Source organism: Balaenoptera borealis, assembly GCF_965194805.1.
Source record: "Balaenoptera borealis genome assembly, chromosome: 5".
Taxonomy (NCBI): domain Eukaryota; kingdom Metazoa; phylum Chordata; class Mammalia; order Artiodactyla; family Balaenopteridae; genus Balaenoptera; species Balaenoptera borealis.
Window position 1 is genome coordinate 140,005,388 of NC_138862.1, and position 19,208 is coordinate 140,024,595.

At 36.0% G+C, this 19,208-nt stretch overlaps 2 protein-coding genes and 1 pseudogene across 4 annotated transcripts in view; 2 read left to right on the plus strand and 1 right to left on the minus strand.

The window, feature by feature from the left end:
- Nucleotides 1–15,570, plus strand: part of RAB5A (RAB5A, member RAS oncogene family) — a 30,657-nt gene extending 15,087 nt beyond the window's left edge. The window contains exons 3-6 of one of the 2 annotated variants that reach the window (XM_082392822.1): nucleotides 8,933–9,084; nucleotides 9,392–9,514; nucleotides 10,975–11,068; nucleotides 14,123–15,570. In XM_082392822.1, the coding sequence (XP_082248948.1) occupies nucleotides 8,933–9,084; nucleotides 9,392–9,514; nucleotides 10,975–11,068; nucleotides 14,123–14,238 (485 nt within the window). In that variant the 3' untranslated portion in view covers nucleotides 14,239–15,570. The remainder of the gene's footprint in view (nucleotides 1–8,932; nucleotides 9,085–9,391; nucleotides 9,515–10,974; nucleotides 11,069–14,122) is intronic. The other variant, XM_082392823.1, reaches the window with a different exon arrangement.
- The window catches only part of LOC309629083 (centromere protein U pseudogene), a 385,624-nt pseudogene that overhangs the window by 111,791 nt on the left and 254,625 nt on the right, over nucleotides 1–19,208 (plus strand). The gene's annotated exons all lie outside the window — the stretch shown is intronic.
- The window catches only part of PP2D1 (protein phosphatase 2C like domain containing 1), a gene marked incomplete at its 5' end in the record, with an annotated part of 40,409 nt that continues 36,912 nt past the window's right edge, over nucleotides 15,712–19,208 (minus strand). Inside the window, one exon of the mRNA XM_082393622.1 lies at nucleotides 15,712–16,539. Within this exon, the coding sequence (XP_082249748.1) occupies nucleotides 15,731–16,539 (809 nt within the window). The 3' untranslated portion in view covers nucleotides 15,712–15,730. The remainder of the gene's footprint in view (nucleotides 16,540–19,208) is intronic.

Here is a 19,208-nt window from a genome sequence, read left to right on the forward strand (position 1 = left end):
TTTTAACCATTTTAAGTGTGCAGTTTTATGGCATTAGGTATAGTCACATTGTTGTGCAAACTCATGTCCATCTTCAGAACTTTTTTATCTTGCCCAACTGAAACCCTATCCATTAAACAATAACTCCCTATTTCCCCACTCCGCCCCCCACCTGTGGCAAATACCATCCTACTTTCTGTCTCTGAATTTGACTACTCTAGGAACCTCACTCATATAAGAGAAATTATACGATAGTGTCCTTTTATGACTGGCTTTTTTCACTTAGCATGTCATCGAGGTTCATCCATCTTGTAAACGTGTCAAAATTTTCTTCCTTTTTAGGGCAGAATAATATTCCATTTTATGTATATACAACATTTTGCTTATTCTTTCATCCTTTGATGGACTCCTGGGTCTCTTCCACCTTTTGGCTATTGTGAATAACGCTGCTGTGAACATTGGTGTACAAATATCTTTCACATCTTTTGGACATATATCTGGAAGTGGAATTGTTGGATCATATGGAAATTCTGTGTTTAGTATTTTTGAAGAATTTCTATACCGTTTTCCACAGTGGCTGCACCATTTTACATTCCCACCATCAGTGCACAAGGGTTTCAATTTCTCCATATCCTGGGAACTCTTTGTTTTCCGTTTTGATAATAGCTATTCTAATGGGTGTGAAGTGGTATCTCATTGTGGTATTGATTTGCGTTTTCCTATTAATTAGTGATGGTGAGCGTCGTTTCATGTGCTTCTTGGCCATTTGTGTGTGTGTGTGTGTATTTTTTTTTTTTTTTTTGCCATGCTGCATGGCTTGTGGGATCTTAGTTCCCTGACCAGGGATCGAACCTGGGCCCCAGCAGTTAAAGTGCCAAGTCTTAACCACTGGACCACCAGGGAATTCCCAGCCATTTATCTTTGGAGAAATGTTTATTAAAGTCCTTTGTCCATTTTTTTAATTGGGTAGTTTGGGTATTTGTGTTGCTAAGTTGTAGGAGTTTTGTATATATTCTGGATATCAGTCCTTATCAGATGCTTACTGGTCTTTGAGTTCAATATGATGAGTATTTCTATAGATCATCTCATAAGTTGGATTTACTTTGGGAATATGGCCATCTTTTTATTTTTTATTTTTTGGTTGATTAATTTATGGCATATTTATTTTTGAACTTTTGAATTTTATTTTATTTTTTTATAGAGCAGGTTCTTATTAGTTATCCATTTTATACATATTAGTGTGTATATGTCAGTCCCAATCTCCCAATTCATTACACCACCATGACCCCCCGCACCGCTTTTCCCCCTTGTTGTCCATACATTTGTTCTCTACATCTGTGTCTCTATTTCTGCCCTGCAAACCGGTTCATCTCTACCATTTTTCTAGGTTCCACATACATGCGTTAATAAACGATATTTGTTTTTCTCTTTCTGACTTACTTCACTCTGTATGAGTCTCTAGATCTGTCCACGTCTCTACAAATGACCCAATTTTGTCCCTTTTTATGGCTGAGTAATATTCCATTGTATGTATATACCACATCTTTATCCATTCGTCTGTCAGTGGGCATTTAGGTTGCTTCCATGACCTGGCTATTGTAAATAGTACTGCAATGAACATTGGGGTGCATGTGTCTTTTTTTTTTTAAAAAAAAAACATCTTTATTGGAGTATAATTGCTTTACAATGGTGTGTTAGTTTCTGCTTTATAACAAAGTGAATCAGCTATACATATACATATATCCCCATATGTCTTCCCACTTGCGTCTTCCACCCTCCCTATCCCACCCCTCTAGGTGGTCACAGAGCACCAAGCTGATCTCCCTGTGCTATGCGGCTGCTTCCCACTAGCTATCGGTTTCACGTTTGGTAGTGTATATATGTACATGCCACTCTCTCACTTTGTCCCAGCTTACCCTTTCCCCTCCCCGTGTCCTCAAGTCCATTCTCTAGTAGGTCTGCGTCTTTATTCCCGTCCTGCCCCTAGGTTCTTCATGACCTTTCTTGTGTTTTTTTGGATTCCATAAATATGTGTTAGCATACGGTATTTGTTTTTCTCTTTCTGACTTCACTCTGTATGACAGACTCTAGGTCCATCCACCTCACTACAAATAACTCAATTTCATTTCTTTTTATGGCTGAGTAATATTCCATTGTATATATGTGCCACATCTTCTTCATCCATTCATCTGTCGATGGACATTTAGGTTGCTTCCATGTCCTGGCTATTGTAAATAGAGCTGCAATGAACATTGTGGTACATGACTCTTTTTGAATTATGGTTTTCTCAGGGTATATGCCCAGTAGTGGGATCGCTGGGTCATATGGTAATTCTATTTTTAGTTTTTTAAGGAACCTCCATACTGTTCTCCATAGTGGCTGTATCAATTTACATTCCCACCAACAGTGCAAGAGGGTTCCCTTTTCTCCACACCCTCTCCAGCATTTGTTGTTTGTAGATTTTCTGATGGTGCCCATTCTAACTGTGTGAGGTGATACCTCATTGTAGTTTTGATTTGCATTTCTCTAATAATTAGTGATGTTGAGTACCTTTTCATGTGCTTCTTGGCCATCTGTATGGCCATCTTTTATATATGATCTCTATATTAAATTTTTACTTTGTTCCCAGGCTTTTGGAGTGTTTTCTGTTTGGGCTTAATCACTGTGTACGCTTTCCTTTCTGCCCCAATCTATTTTTATCCCCTTTCTTACCTTCCTCCTTGCGTTAGTTGAACTTAACTTCCAAGAATATGTGGTCTTCATCTTCTTTGCTGCCATGGTCTACTGGGTACTCTCTTCTATACAAATATACAATTGAAAATAAAAAATGGCCTCAGCTTTTATTTTGGCTGTTGTTGGCTTTTAGACCATCCATATATTCTTTTTTTAAAGATTTATCATTTATTTATTATTTATTTATTTTATTTATTCTTGGCTGCTTTGGGTCTTAGTTGTGGCATGCAGGATCTTTCGTTGCGGCTCGCAGGCTCTTCATTGTGGCGCGTGGGCTCCTCTAGCTGCAGCGCATGGGTTCCAGAGCGCGTGAGCCCTGTAGTTTGCGGCACACGTGCTCTCTTGAGGCGCGTGAGCTCAGTAGTTGTGGTGCGTAGGCTTAGTTGCCCTGCGGCATGTGGGATCTTTGTTCCCTTACCAAGGATCGAACCCACCTACCCTGCATTGTAAGGTGGATTCTTACCACTGCACCACCAGGGAAGTCCCATAGACCAGGGGTCCCCAACCCCTGGGCTGCAAACCAGTAACGGTCCGTGACCTGTTAGGAACCGAGCCGCACAGCAGGAGGTGAGCGGCGGGCAAGCAAGCGAAGCTTCATCTGCTGCTCCCCGTCGTTCCCCATGGCTCGCATTACCTCCTGAACCCGTCTCCCCCAATCTGTGGAAAAATTGTCTTCCATGAAACTGGTCCCCGGAGCCAAAATGGTTGGGGACCACTGCCATAGACCATCCATATATCCTTGTCTGTGTCCGATTTTATCATCTGAAGTCAGTGCTCATCTGTCTGATAAAATTCATTATATTGTATTATAATACTACTGCCACTGATACTCATTTTCCCAGCAAACCAATTTCTGCCTTCACAGATAACTTTGATACCTTGTTCTTGATGCCACTTGGTCAGTTTCTGCCATCTTTCTCCCTGAAGTTTGATCCAGATCCATCGAACTCAACCATTGAAATACTTGGCTCTAAAAACCTTTGCTTCCCCTACACATCGCTTCCAAACAACCTCTAACTTGGATTTTATGATCACAAGCCCCTGATCAGCATCTGAGATGTTGAACAAAGGCTCTTCCCCTCTCTAACAACTATATCCTTTCAATTTTAATAGGGCATCAAATCCACCACTTCCGTGCAAGTTTTATGTAAGGGAGAACATAGTCATGGAAAAAAAAATTATATATATAATATGTGTGTGTGTATGTATGTATGTGGGGTTTTTTGGGTTTTTTTTACTTTTTGGCAATTAAGAGGTCATTTTATTAGTATTTTAAATTTAGTTGCTTCTTAATACTTAACCAAGGCATCAGTGCCTTTTCACTTATACATTAGGTTATTTCTTATTATTAAATACAAAAATACTTTGAACTTAAAGGTGTGTTCTCCCTACGCTCCTGCTCCCATATCATCTTTTAGAGATTCCATGAGATATTAGGTTAACATATAGAGTTTTCATGGCTTTGCCACATGTTGGCAAAATTATTTCAAAACAGTTATACAGTATCTCCAGCAGAGCATGAGTTTTTGCTACACTCTTTTATTTTCATTTTTTAATTTTGCTAAGTTAAGGGATAATACTTAACTATTTTTGCTGTGAGGATGATTTCATTGATTACTAGTGATGTTGATTTTTTTCTGTGTTACATGCCTTTTGTGGATTTTCTTACACATTTATCTTTGATGCTTTTGGAGTTATCTTAAGATTTATATGAGCTTTCTACATATTAAAAATTAATCTCATAACATCCACTATAGAAATTTTTCTAAATGGGTTTGTCCCTGTGTTTTGAGTGTATGATACATGTTTTACAAACCTGAAGTCTTTAATTTTTATATAATCAAACCTGATAGTCTTATAGGATTTTTGGTCAGTTCTAATAAAGTAATTCTTTCCTATCAAATTTGATAAAATAATAAGTTGACTGTTGGGGTGATATTGGTTCCTTGGTTTTTCCTTTTTTGCCCTTCTGTTTAGTTCGTGTAGAATCATTTTAGGTGTTAGTTTAAACTTTTTTTTATGAGTTGTTAACCTTTGGTTAATGCTATTGATTTTGGATGTTCTTTCCCTTGCCCAGTGTATTGCAGTGTCTCCTCCTTGCTTACTGTTTATCAAGGTCTTACACATTATAGGCCTTTGGTGTTTGCAGATTTAACATTTACAGTTTCACCAACTCTCAGCTGACCCCAAGGTCTGTCATTCAGTAATTTGTAGTTTTGCTGAGACTGAAGTGTTACTTGCTTGCTGCCAAGCTTGCAAATAGGAACTGATCGTGGAAGCCCAAAGAGGGAGCCTATTAGACAGGCCAGCACCTGCATCTCAACGCAGCTTTGTTTTTCTTTACTTGTCGTCGCGTACGCAGTAACTCTCGAAGTGATAAAAGCTGTTTCTTTGTGAAATATGGGCCCGAAAAGAAAACCAACTGCTAGTGCTGGTGATGGAAGTGAAGAGAAAATGAAGAGGTCTAAGAAAGTGATGGTTCTTAGCCAGAAAATAGACGTTTTGGATAAATTAAAGTGGTTTTGCAGATTCAGGTAAGTTGGTGGTTGGTTAATGTTGTTACAGTATTTATGTAGTAGTTTATATTTTGAGTGCTAGAATTTATTTTTACAGCTTTGTAAATGACTAGTAATGTACTTTTAGAAGCACTGAGGATTTGAAGATGTCAGCTGTACTTCACTGACTTTTATGGGGGAAGTTAAATACTTTGGTAGTATTTGAAAACTTGAGAACTTTGGGAAATCTTGATGGTCTTTGTGGTATATAATGTTTATAATACTGGGTTATCCTATTCCCATAATATTTCTGCCCTTGTGGCACTACAGCACTTCTAAGTAGTTCTAATGTGTTTTTGATTGTACCCTAAAACTCATTCCACTGGCCTCTAATATTGGTCTTTTTTCTCCTCCCCCCCCAATTATGCTCTTTTTATCATATCACGTTAACAGTATGGTGTTACCCAGGTAAAAAGATCTTGTTGGTACTTTGCGATTGTGTTTGTTACATAATAACTTGAGTAGAGAGAGGCCTTTTGAAATACCTATCTTTTCCCATTTGAGAACTGTATCTAGTCAAAATAGCCCCCAAATAGTTGTACATATCTTTCATGGACTTCAGCAAACTTTTTGGACATTTATATGAACTGAGATTTATTTTAGATATTGAATATGGGCAAGAATAGCTAGTTTCTCAAGGAACTTCCCAGTCTAGGAGAAGATAATGTAAACCAGTGATTATAAAGTGTGAAACATGTTCTTGCATAGGGAACTCTGGGAGCACAAAGGTAGGACCTGCTTAAAAGGGTGTGATGAAGGATGGCTTCGGAGAGGAGTTGAGTGAATTGATTGTTCTTGTTCTTTGTTAATTTGATAGGGATCCAGTCTCCTCCCAGCATAACACTGAAATCTGGTCACTGCCTGTGTATTGTAAGGCTGTTTCTTTGATCTGTTCCAGCCAATTTAAAGAATTTACTATCTGCTTTATTTTAGCTGACGCCTTTGGATTTTCATTTCAGTCTTCTTGCCTCTTCCAAATAATGTCTCTTTCCAATAATTTATTACTTTAATTATTATAAGAATATCTGAAGTGATATTACATAATCGTTATGGTGGACATTCTCTTCTTGTTTCTAGGTTTAGAGAGATTGCCTAAGAGCTTTGTGCAAAATGCAGGTTTCAGGCTTAAGGATAGAATGGACACTTGATACATTTTTCTTTTAATTTATTTTATTTATTTATTATTTTTGGCTGTGTTGGGTCTTCGTTGCTGCACGTGGGCTTTCTCTAGTTGCAGCGAGTGGGGGCTACTCTTTGTTGTGGTGCACAGGCTCTAGGCGGGCGGGCTTCAGTTGTTGTGGCTCGCGGGCTCCAGAGCGCAGGCTCAGTAGTTGTGGCGCATGGGCTTAGTTGCTCCGCAGCATGTGGGGTCTTCCCGGACCAGGGCTAGAACCCGTGTCCCCAGCATTGGCAGGCAGATTCTTAACCACTGCGCCACCAGGGAAGCCCGACACTTGATAAATTTTAAGGAAGAATTCTGCGTGTATATTAGGAATATTGACTCAAATACCCTTTTGTAATTTATTTAAATAATGCATGATTTTTCTTTTTTAGCCTACTGGTGTAATAGTTTTATGTTTCTGAAAGAAGTGATCATTGGCTGTTATTCTTTTAATATATTGGTTGGAATTTCTTTTCCTGTATCTTGTCACTTTTGTATGTGCCTTTATAAAAAAGAATTGGTATCCTTTTGTGACATCTTTAACTGGTTTGAGAATCAGATTATATTTCCTTTAAGGCAGCATAATTAATAGTTCTTTCCCTAAGCCTAGAATTGACTTATGGAAGTGTAAATGAATCTTTTTGCTACCAGTGTACTTTGTGGTTATGGAACAGAGAAAACAAAGTTTGAATGCAAATTATCATCCAGTTTTTTTCAAGTTGCATCAAACTATACTTGAGAAAGGGATTATATTTTGTGATCCATTCCTTACCTTTTATCCCCTTTTGTTAAAAAAGGAGTTCTGTCTTAGGGCTTAATTTTAAGTGTTTAAAAATACTGATTCTGCATGAGAACTTTTCGTGACTGGGAAAAAGTGACATAGTACTTTCTTGGTATCCTTTATCATAAATACAGGATTTTTAAAAATGGATATTTTTGCTAATTTTGGACGGTAAAAGAAGTTTGAATTGGAGTATATTTTAAATATGACTAGCCAATTGTGAGAATTCACAGAACCCTTAATAGAATTAACTCAAAATAAAGAAATTTCCAATCATGATGGTTGCAAAATTGAGAAGATTATAGTTTGTTGATACCAAAGCCAGTACAGCAGTCAGTTGACCTAATAAAAATAGCACAGAAGATAAATGTTATGTCTAATATGAAAGAGATGTAAATCAAATTAGACTTGGTTTATTCAGCACATTGGTATTAACTAGTAAATCTCTTAAGATTGACATCGCTCGTAAACTGCTACAGTTTACAGGATTGGATCATAATTCTCTTGCATGGGAGGACAGAGTTTTTGAAAACTTTATAACTTAATTCTATGCCAGTTTCAGAGGAGTTGAATACACCTTGAGCTGAAAGAAAAAAGAAGGAGCATACCAACTAATATTGAGTGATAGAGCAGCAGGGTTTAACTACTCGAGTTAATGGAGGAAAGGAACTGTAAGGTGTGCTTACTGTTGGCCAGCATGCTGGGGAAAATGGCTGTGTGTAGTTCTTTGGTGCAGCTAACAACATTTAAAAACTTACTCTAAGAGTTATATTTTAAAGTTCAATTCACTTGATTATAATGTACCTCTTATAAATCAATTTCTTATTTTCAGAAGTATCCATGTGGTGTCTTTCCTGATGTTTATTCTTAGAGAATCATACTTATAATAGACATTTTACTTCATATTGTTCTCAGGAAGCAATTGAGAAAATAAATGATACAGTAATTCTTTGCAAGATGTGACAGCAATCTCTTAATTTTAAAAGGAGGAATATCATTATAAAATGCTACTTTCTTATTAAGATTAAAATCTCAGAAAAGAACAGATGGAAAAAGTACAAATCACAAAATCCATAAGGCAAGGAATGAAAGCTAGGAGTTAATATTGAATCTCTATTAAACATTAAAACTAAACATAAACACATTAAACATAAAACATTAACACTTAATTAAAATTAAGTCTAGGTTGAGGTAATAACGATTACAAAAATTAGTGTCGATGTTTTGATGGAATAATATAAAAAATATATTGATTAGTGGTAATGGACTGGGACTAAATTCCCAGATTATGCCAATTAAACCCAGGAGAATGGAGCAAGAGGTATGCTGTTGTCAGTATAGATGGTAGTTATAGGTATGCTGATCCACCTTCTTCCCCCCGTTTTTTCAAGAATATCAGTATATATATTTCTTAAATCATGTGACAATTTAAAGTTTTTAAATACACAATTTGTAAAACAATTTAAGAACTTTAAAAAACTTATTTAATATTACAACACACTTTTTAAGAATGTAGGAAACACTTTAAAGCTGTGATTTTACTATGAAGGTTTTATATGTAAGCATATATTTATCTAGCTTTGAAGCATAGATCTTAACAGGTATTTAAAGCCACTATTAACTGTGGGTACGCAGTATATCAGGTTTCTAGGTGTTTTTACTACAGTATTAAAATATTAGTAGGAAAATGATAAACTTATTGCAGACATTTTCTTCTTTCAGCTGCTTTTCTAACCCAAACGGTGTGTCTTGATGACACAACAGTAAAGTTTGAAATATGGGATACAGCTGGTCAAGAACGATACCATAGCCTAGCACCAATGTACTACAGAGGAGCACAAGCAGCCATAGTTGTATACGATATCACAAACGAGGTAAGTGAAAATGCATTCCACAGTGAAACTTGTTTGAATATCCGTTTTTTGTATTCAGAATTTCAATGATAGAAAAGATTTTTTCTTAATCTTTTTTTGTTAGCCAAGCATGACATTTCTGCCAAAGCTTTTATGAAATAGAGAGGCTGATTTTAAAAAATAAGATGCAGTTGTCTCAGCTACTACAGTAGTGCTAAGAATTGCTTTCCAGGAGTCACACTGGACAGTCTTTAAAGCCTCGCCTCACAGACACGCTCCCTAGCCATTCTTTGAGCCTGTGCCGAATAGCTGTTTCTTTGTTTCCCAGGAGTCCTTTGCCAGAGCCAAAAACTGGGTTAAAGAGCTTCAGAGGCAGGCCAGCCCTAACATTGTTATAGCTTTGTCAGGAAACAAGGCTGACCTCGCAAATAAAAGAGCTGTCGATTTCCAGGTATGTTGAATTTAACTTTCACTTGGAGGCGCTTATTTTTCTTCTGTACCCACACTTGAATTACAGTTACAATTTTAAAACGTTGCAAATGATAGAAAATTTTTAGACAGATGTGTACTATGTAATAAAATCTCATGATAAACTTGAACTTTTAAATATATTTAATTGTAATATATAAGTTGATTCAAAGATTTTGTTGACCTAAACAGTTACAAAAGAAGTAATTGTTCACAAACGGTGTGGAAATATGTAAAGCAAAAGGTGATTGCCTCCTACCCTAATCCCTCCAACCCCACGTATACTTTAGTATCCTTCCTAACTTTTTTTATCTACCTATATATATATCACCACACATATACATACCTACATACACACATACATATATGTGGTGGTTCTTAAAAGGGCCTTCAAAAATAAAAGCTTTAAAAAATCCAGTGTGTATGTTATCTAATATAGCTAATTAAGAGTGTTCCCAGCTGCAAAATAAAGTACAGTCATTTAAAATAAAGCAATGTCTCTAGTTAAACATTTTAAAACTTGCCCTCCTCTGGCTCTTCAGCTTCTCTACTAGAGAAGTTTGGTTGTGGCCATTATATGTATAATATCAGTGATGGGTTAATGTTCTTTTTTGATGATGGAGTACACGTACTGGGAGAAAGGGCACTAATATTTCTTGCACCATTAGGTAGTAAACTGAGCATCTACACATGTGGTTTCATTTAATTCTGGTGACAACCATGTGAGGTATAGTATCTATTACTCTTTCTAAGATAGTTACCTCCTCAGCATAGAGAGGCAAATAGCGCACTTACATTATAGTCACAAGTGGCCCTGTCACATAACATTTCAAAGGAACCTCATTTTTTTTCTTTATCAAATTGGAATGATAATTGGTTGTTCTTCACAACAGCTGTGAGGATCAAAGGCGATAATACACGTAAACTGTAAAGCATGACAACGTAAAGTAGTAATAGAATTTTCAAAGGAATGATTCATGACATATTCAAAATTAAAATGTTGCATGTAGAAGTCATTCATAATTAAATACAAGGGTACCATTTAGTGGTTGAAGCCAGTGTTAAATATTTGGTTTCCCTTTACCTTCCTTGCAAATAACGAGCATAGGTAAAATTGCCATAAAGATCAAAGAGAGTTTTATATTTAGGATTGTCGTCCCTCTCTCTGAAACTCGTCATCTGAAAGTAGATTTAATGTGAGACCAGATAAAGTAGGATGGGATAGTGCAAGAAGTTAAGGCAAAAGGGAAATTATAAACTACGCAGTACTCTTACCCTTGTTTTACTTTTAACTATAAATAATTGCTTATTATACAGTTGTTGGTTATAGGTGATCAAGTTGGAGTAGTAATAAGGAAGCCTCTTTTTTTCTATAACAAAAATAAGGCAGGTATAGTAATAGTATGTGCAAAGGATATATCTCAATTTTTGTTCTGTAAACAGGAAGCACAGTCCTATGCAGATGACAACAGTTTATTATTTATGGAGACATCAGCTAAAACATCAATGAATGTAAATGAAATATTCATGGCAATAGGTAAGATTAACGTTTTTGCAAACAGTAAAAATATTAGTTACACTGGGGGCATATTTGCTTTGACTGTCTTTTTTTTAATTCTTGGAATTTTGTTTTGTTTTGTTTTTAATGATTATACTACTATCCTAGATTTCTTCCAGAAGCATTACTTTGTTAGGCATATTGTTAAATTTGAAAAATTATTACCCATTAGGTTGCAGTGCTTTCAGTTTAGTTAAGTTTCTTCTAGGTGAGTGGAAAGCCTGAACTTGGAGCTGATAGTTCAAGCAGATAGATTTTCTAAAGATTTCACTGAAAATTTTGGATAAATACATGTTTTTCTATTAGATTATAGTTTTTATATAAAAGGAAGATAAACTCAGTAATGTTTTTCAATGCAACATATAGGCATGATGAGATTTGTTTCTTACCGATCAATAACTATTTTCATCTCTCCTTTGCTCTGAACACTATTTTTGTTTATTTTTCAAGTTCTTTTTAATCATTGATTACTGACAGCTATAACACAGACAAGTATATCGTACATACAGATTTAACAAATTGTTTTAACGCAAATACTGTAATGGAGAAAGTTTCAAAGCACTGAGGCACAGAGAGAACAAGGGAAAGCAAAACAATATCCAGGCTTTCTATTGCCTCCATGGTCATTTGATCCTACACTGGGCTCTTACCTTTCCCCTAAGTACTTTTAACTAATAATGATTGCTGTTGCACAGTTGTTGATTATAGGTAATGAAGTTGAAGCCTCCTTTTTTCTATAACAACAATTAAAATATTTTTATTGACCCTAGCCGCCTCCTAGTAGTTTTCAGGTGCAGATCCCATGGGAGGGGTCTACTGTGGTGGCTCTCACAGTCTGCTGCGTCCACACTGTCCGTGTGCCAAGCGCTCATCCCATCCCACAACACCTTTTATTATACAGCAGTGATTATTAACTGGGGTGTCCACATCCTTGGTCCCAAATAAGTATTCTTTTATACTGAAGTCATACAAATTAACCAGTTAACAGCTGATTCGGAGGCTAAAGAAAACCCAATAAGAGCTGCAGGTACTGTCATGTTATCTTTCACTAGATGAGAGAGTTTAGTGGCGGCTTCATTTAGGGAAAAACTTGCCTGTGTACTGTGTAAAATATTTTCCTGAGAAACTCAGGCTTGCATTTTATTAGGGAAATACTAGCATAGTTGTGAAGGATTATGAGACAATATATAGTTGTTGTTGTTTTTTTAATAAATGGGACAGATCACACCCACAACCACATCTGAAAAGTTAGGAAACAAGGAGATAATAGGGCCCTCAGATCAGGCTGAACTTTTAAACCTTTCTGATGCTATTAAGACTCCACCAGATGGGCTTTATTTAATTTGTACCTTTTATTTAGACTTGCTAATAAGGTTATTTCTTTCGATCAGAAAGTAGCCTACGTATTAGAGCTTTCATTTGCTTTTCTAAAATTAGAATGTTTCTTTCCTTGAAAGAAACTGCAAGTGTAAAGTGAGTTGTAACCTCTCCATTAGTAACTTAAATAAAGCACACAGTGAACTCATATTTGTACTTTTGATGGGTTCCCAAGTAGAGTACACTTGTTTAGTGGGAGAGTCTACAATAAATTTATCATCTGCTTTTAATTTGATAAGGTCTTCAGTGGCTTTTTTCATTGCACATCTTCCTTAACTTGATTCAGGATTTTTAGCTTCTCACAGTCCTAATCAATTCAGGGTCAGGTTGGTAAGCTGCAATTATTTATATACAAAGCAGATAGTACCAGCTTCGCTTTGGGTAGCACTCACTAAGATAGGAGACAGGAGACTACTTCTTTTGAGACCCCCTGAAGATATGTTTTAGTTCATCTTCACACAATAAAAATTAACCAGTACAAGTTAAAGGTTCCTCATTCCAGTTTATTTCTTTCAGCCTCCTAATTTCACTCAGATCTAATTACAAAAAGCCCTTGCAGAAGTATGCCAAAGGGAGAAATGATCACTTAGTCCAAAACCTAATTTGGTATTAATTATAATAAAGTTTGTAATGTTAGCCTACTCTTTGTCCTGGCAGGGCTTTGTTTGTAAATACATTTGACTGGAAATTTACCATTTTATTACCATTTACACTACCATCCCTAGAGCCATTCCTAGAGAAGTGGCCCAAGGGAACGCTTTTCTTCCCAAACCTCAGTGCTCCTGGCTCCCAGATCCAGTGCCCAGCTCAGCATCTAGGATTCTAAAGATGATTAATGCTATCGTGGAATATTACAACATTTAGATTTTGAAGTAGATCTTGTTCAGCTTTTGTGTAACGTCACAGCTAAGGTAAAACCTAGAGTCTTACCTCAGTGATGTATCCCCAAGGCTGATAGAAACCAGTGTGTCTAGCCACCCTTACAGTCGGTGCTCTTAGAGATATTTAATGTTTAATGAATCCCAACACATCAAGGATCTTTGGGATCCAAGCAAACTACATATAGCGGGTACATTTTCTCATCAGTGGGAGCCATACTCCAGAGAACAGCTGTTAAGCTCCATAGAAGTTAGCAAAGCTAAAGCCATAACTGCCAGTTGTGGGGCTTTGTCCAAGTGTGTGGCAAGCCATGCTTATCTGGCTCAAGATTGGAAAATGTTTTTTTGAGATAGTGCCTTCAGGATCAAGTCCATGTATATCAGGCAGAGCTACTGTTGAATCAGATTAGGATTCTTAATCAGCCACAAGAGAGGAAAATGATAGATGTTTGAAGGATAAAGTCTATAAGTGAAGAAAATAGGAGGTACAGTCTGTCATGATATGGGGTAATAATTTGCACAGTAGAGGACAAGTTCTCCTGGGGTGATGGTATTTGTTTATATCCTGACTTGTTCCAGAAAGTTTGTGGCAGTCCAGAGAACATTGATGGGTTGGAGCTGAGCTTCTTTATTATAAACATAATGGCTGGCCATTATTTTTAGGAACTTACTTAGATTTTCTTTAAAGTACAACTTTTCTGGTATTGTTAAGTGAATCTATATAAAGAATTAAATACAGCTATTCTAATTGTGTTTATTCTGATAATTTATCTCTCAGCTAAAAAGTTGCCGAAGAATGAACCACAGAATCCAGGAGCAAATTCTGCCAGAGGAAGAGGAGTAGACCTTACTGAACCCACGCAGCCAACCAGGAGTCAGTGCTGTAGTAACTAAACCTCCAGTTTAAACTAACTGGAATGTTCTTCTGCTTCCTAATTGTTAATAACAGTGGAATTGGAGCATTTAACCAGCCCAGTATGACTTCCAAAAAGAAGAGACTTAACGATAGTCAAGTTTCTAATACAGAATTATTTTAAGTGTTTTGAACTTAATTTTTAATAACATGCATGTGACCCTCTGACTAATGTTTCAGCAGTGAAAGGGGAAAATGAGAGCTGTGTGTACACTTACTTCCTTGGAATGTTAGTGGGACTCATGTCTCTTCACCAGGGATATAAACAGATGACTCTGAACCCATAGGTAACCAGCCAGTTCTGTGAAAAAGATTTGGAACTTACTCATTTGGGCTTTTCAAAAAAAATTCTTTCTTTGGAAGGAGGTTCTAAAGGTATTTATGCTTAGCTACGATATTCAGGCCACCTGTAATTTCTCTTAGTATCCTTATTTAAAGTACACATTCCACATTTTAACAAATTAGCCACAAGGAAACAGTCCCACATCTTCAGGGGGAAAAAAATGAACATTAGTGGCATCTAAATTATAGCTAGTCCTGTTATTTTTTAAATGGGGTAAAAAAAAAAAAAATCATATGTAACCCTGTCTTATTTTAGGAATATGAAAACTGATAAAATGCATCTTAAAGAATAGTGTTCCCTTCAAACATGTAAGTTCTTCAACAAAAATGAAACAAACCAGGTGTCTGTGATTTCTGTTTAATCGCTGCTGGCCATTACATAGCTTTTGTTGTTTGGGAGTAGGGAGGGGCTTTTGTGCCCTTTGGACATAGAAATAGTCAATGCACTAACAATTATGTACATTCAAACTTGATTATTTCAAATTCGATCTTCAGCTGTACTGTAAATAGGGTACTGCATTGTAGTCTCCATATATGTTTATTACTTTTCTGTAATATTTAAGAGTTGCTTAAAAGTATACAAAATGTACAGTTACTAAAACAGCTAATTTTTTCCTTCTCTCCCCCTTTGAAAGGAAGGGGCTTGAATTGTTCCTACCTGGCTAGAACCATAATAAACAATGTACCAGTAATTTGTAACATAAGTATTGGATATGTTAGTAACAATCTTGCAGCCTTGTTTTCCAAAGTTCATTTTATTTTGATCAGTTCAGTATATTGCACTAATTGTTTTAGGTATTTTCATTATATGAAATCTACCATGTGTCAGAGATGATTTAATCTATTTAAATGTTGAACTGCTAGCAGAACTTGTACATTTACAGTAATTCAAAATTAGTAAGGAAAACAGTTCACCAGTGTTTAGTTTTATATTGAGGTGCTCAGGTTGGAATAAAGTGGTATAAAAAGCAGGTACTGGTTTTTCTCTTTTTTGGCATGAAACAGTGAACATATATAAATGGTACTGTATAACCCACAATCTGCTTTTATATTTCCTTTACTACATTCTTAAAAATGATTTGTGTGGTGTTGATATGTTATCCTAGCATCTGGTTCACTGAAGAATTGTCTTCATGTTTTTGCTCTCTGGAGATACTCACTTCCATTGAAAAGCGTGACCATGACTGTAATGTTGTCTCTGGAGCCAGCCGCCAAAGCAGCACTTACAAGTTCACGGCTGATATACTCAGCAGCACCTCCATAGAAACTCTTAGTGCATGATCCTTTCTCTTTTTCACTTGAGTCTTTTGGCACACCATCTACACTGGTCGGTCCATCAGTTTCTTTCTCACTGCAAGGATCACGCTTAGTCATTTTTGGTGGAAATGTTCCTATATTTTTAAGGTTACGAATAGAATATTTTGAATCTGACAAATTTTCTTTTGAATTTATAGTTGACGCACGTTCTTCAGGTTTGCACTGAAACACTATGTGGATGTTAGTTTCTGGTTTAGATGTGTTTCGTTCATCGATTGGGAAAAGCAGAGACCCTTTGGATGGTGACAGTTTGTCTCCTGTGATAGAACACTGTGCTTCTTTATATACTTGAAAAGCTGTCATTGTCAGTGCAGTGACTTCCTTTGTATCCAGAACTTCCCAGAGTCCATTAGTAGCTAAGATAAGGAATTGACATAAGTCATCTATAGGCACAGAAATAGTTTGAGGCGCTGGAATAATGAATTTTTTCAGTTTGAGATCTCCATGAAATCCAAGTCCTCGTGTGGTTTTTATTTGCCCTTGTAGGAGCCCGTATGGTTCATGTGAACTAATTATTGCTCCGTTCTGAAGTACTCTTCTTCTTTCATCTGTGTTTCGTGTAGTGTGTTCTTTGGTTAGGCAGAAGCCTTTCCCACTTCTGCATAAGACTGCTTGCACATTACCTAAAAGATTATTTTTAAAAATTGATCCTCGAGATTTATAACCATTTATATCAAAGCATGCTGTTAACTTCATAAATAGAAATCAGGCCGCTTAAAAATATTTTTTAAATATATGTAGTATTGATATCATTATTAGAAGAGTTACAGTAATTCAGATTTCAAAGTGGGGGGCTAATTTATTCCTCATTTTCAAGCAATTTAGTGTTTAAAATACTGAATTTAGTATTAAAATAACTGAAACTACAGATAATGAAAAATAAGTAATTTTTTTATGAAGCATCTTCTGAGTGTTACATATTTGTAGAATCAAGAATTGAACTTTTTTATAACCAACATATTCCATAGAGCAGACATTTTAAAAATGTTTTAATAAATGCCTTTTCAATTAAAAATACAAACTTTGATTTTTTTTCTAAGAGTGCAGTTTGGTAAATTTTTAACTGGTCAAAGTTAAAACCTGAATGTATTATAGGTATGGGTGATTAAAAAACTAGAAAGCCACTGTTAATGTCCATCTTATTAGGTTTGTTATGTGTGTTAAAAAGAAATTAAGTCAGCCCCGTGAAGAAAAAAATAGCGTGTTATTAATGTATTAAATGGATAATAGCTAACCAACATTAAACCCTTTGATTGAAAACTCAGGTATTAAAAATCTGATTGTAGTTTGTTCATGGTTCAGATGAACCTGTGATGTGTGCTTTATTAAAATCTTAAGAAAATCTGAACATAATGCTCTGAACAGATTGAAGGATGGTTGTATTACCAAAATTTTCTTTGGTATACAAAAAAAGACGCAGAATCTTTTAGTTTGTTAGGAAAAATTGACTTTCCCAAGTTTTTAGGAACATAATTGTATATTTATAATACCTATGAGAGTTAATATTGCTGGAATCATAGGCAAAATTTACGTTAGAATATTCTGATTTCAGACATGGCACCGTACTTGGAATCAGAATTTTGTTGTTGCAGGCCTTCATTTCTAATCCCTTAACGTTTTAGGTAAAGGGATTTAGGTTTCAGAAGGTAAGGTTCACATACCTAATATGTTGGACAGAGCCTGAGCTGGTGAAGCATTAGTGTCAGGCATAGAGTGAGCCTATTGGCTCATTTACATAATGGCAGTTGTTAATATCTGAGCTGTTGGATGGGACCAAAAGATGATTGTGTGGAAAATATTTTGGAAACCTGATAGCTGTATAAATGATAGTCCTCAAAACTGAATGACCTCTTTTATTTGTGGTTTGGTTATTAATATTTTCTATTAACTTTTTTGCTGGTCATACTGTTTACACTCTGCAGAAGAGAAATCAGTAAAATAATTCTTGACTTCTGCTGAGTTTTAAGTTATTATTGTACCAGCAAAGCAGCATGGGTTGGTATTGAACATGCCAACTGGGTAGACTGAATTGTTCTCTTAGGAGAACATACGGTTCAATTCCTCTTTTAAATTAGAAAATTTCTTTGTGTACCTACACGTATAAATAGTGCGACCATAGCTCCGGAAACACAGGGGCTCAAAATAGTCAATCAACTGACTTCTAAATGTTTTATTTGCATGTGGCAAGCCAAAGCTCACTCAGCAAAAAGAAAAAGCATTGTGTTTCTTCTGTGTGATTTGAAAAGCATTTAATATGATTATGTAGTTACAGTGGAAGGGTAATACATTGGTATTTTGATTTTAGTTGCCTCTGCAGAGAGCTTGGCAAACATACCTTATGTACTACTCTGCCTTTTTTTTTTAAATCGCTGTGCTACAGAGTAGGAAATGCCATTTTCGTTGATTTTATTATTGTGAACATCCCTTAAGCTCAGCACAATAAAATTTTCTAGAAAATGAGGACAGTAAGTAATGGCTGCAGGTTTTGCCCTGCCATTGACTTGCTATCTGACTTTTGAGTTATTTAATTACTTGGACAGTTTATTCATCCTGATAAATGGTGCCTTCTGACTAACTCACATCCTTAACCTGTGTGAATTTGCATGAAGGAAGAAGAAAGTGAAGGAGAAGTACCCAGTGTTTCTCAACTATTCGTGCATAGCTCAGGAAATAGAGGATAATAAGAGGCCCTGGAAGAGTATCAATGGAATAGACATGGCGAAAAAGTGGATATGCAGAGTTAATAGTTCTATTTCCTGAACCTCGGGTTGCATGTGCTGTCAGTTGCAATCGGGGTTGTTGAAAGTGGTTGTCTACATTAAGCTGAAAGCTAGAATAGAATAATGAACAAAGAGCTTCAAGGAAGATGGGAAATTGGAGGGAGATTTAAAAATAACACTATATCCGTGTGTCTTGGAGAACTGAAGGAAGAGAGAGGAGCAAGACATGACAGTTTGAGAGAGAGATTGGCTTTAAAGAAGGGTTCCTGTAATATCTGTTTGGTGGAAATGAGAATAACTAAGCAGTGAACTGTGATGAAAAAGACCTTTACACAAAAACATAATGAATCTGAGCATAAAGAAGTATTTAAATTCCTAGACACAAAGTTACCAGCTTTCAGTAGTTGGAGAGATGGTGCTGTTCAGAAAAATGTTATCGAACAAAAGTGGAGCCTGAAACTAACAACATTGTAAATCAACTGTACTCCAATTAAAAAAAAAAAAACGGAATAGTGTTACTGGAAGGGCAACATGTTTAAGGACATTAATGGGAACTAAAATGAACTGCTTTG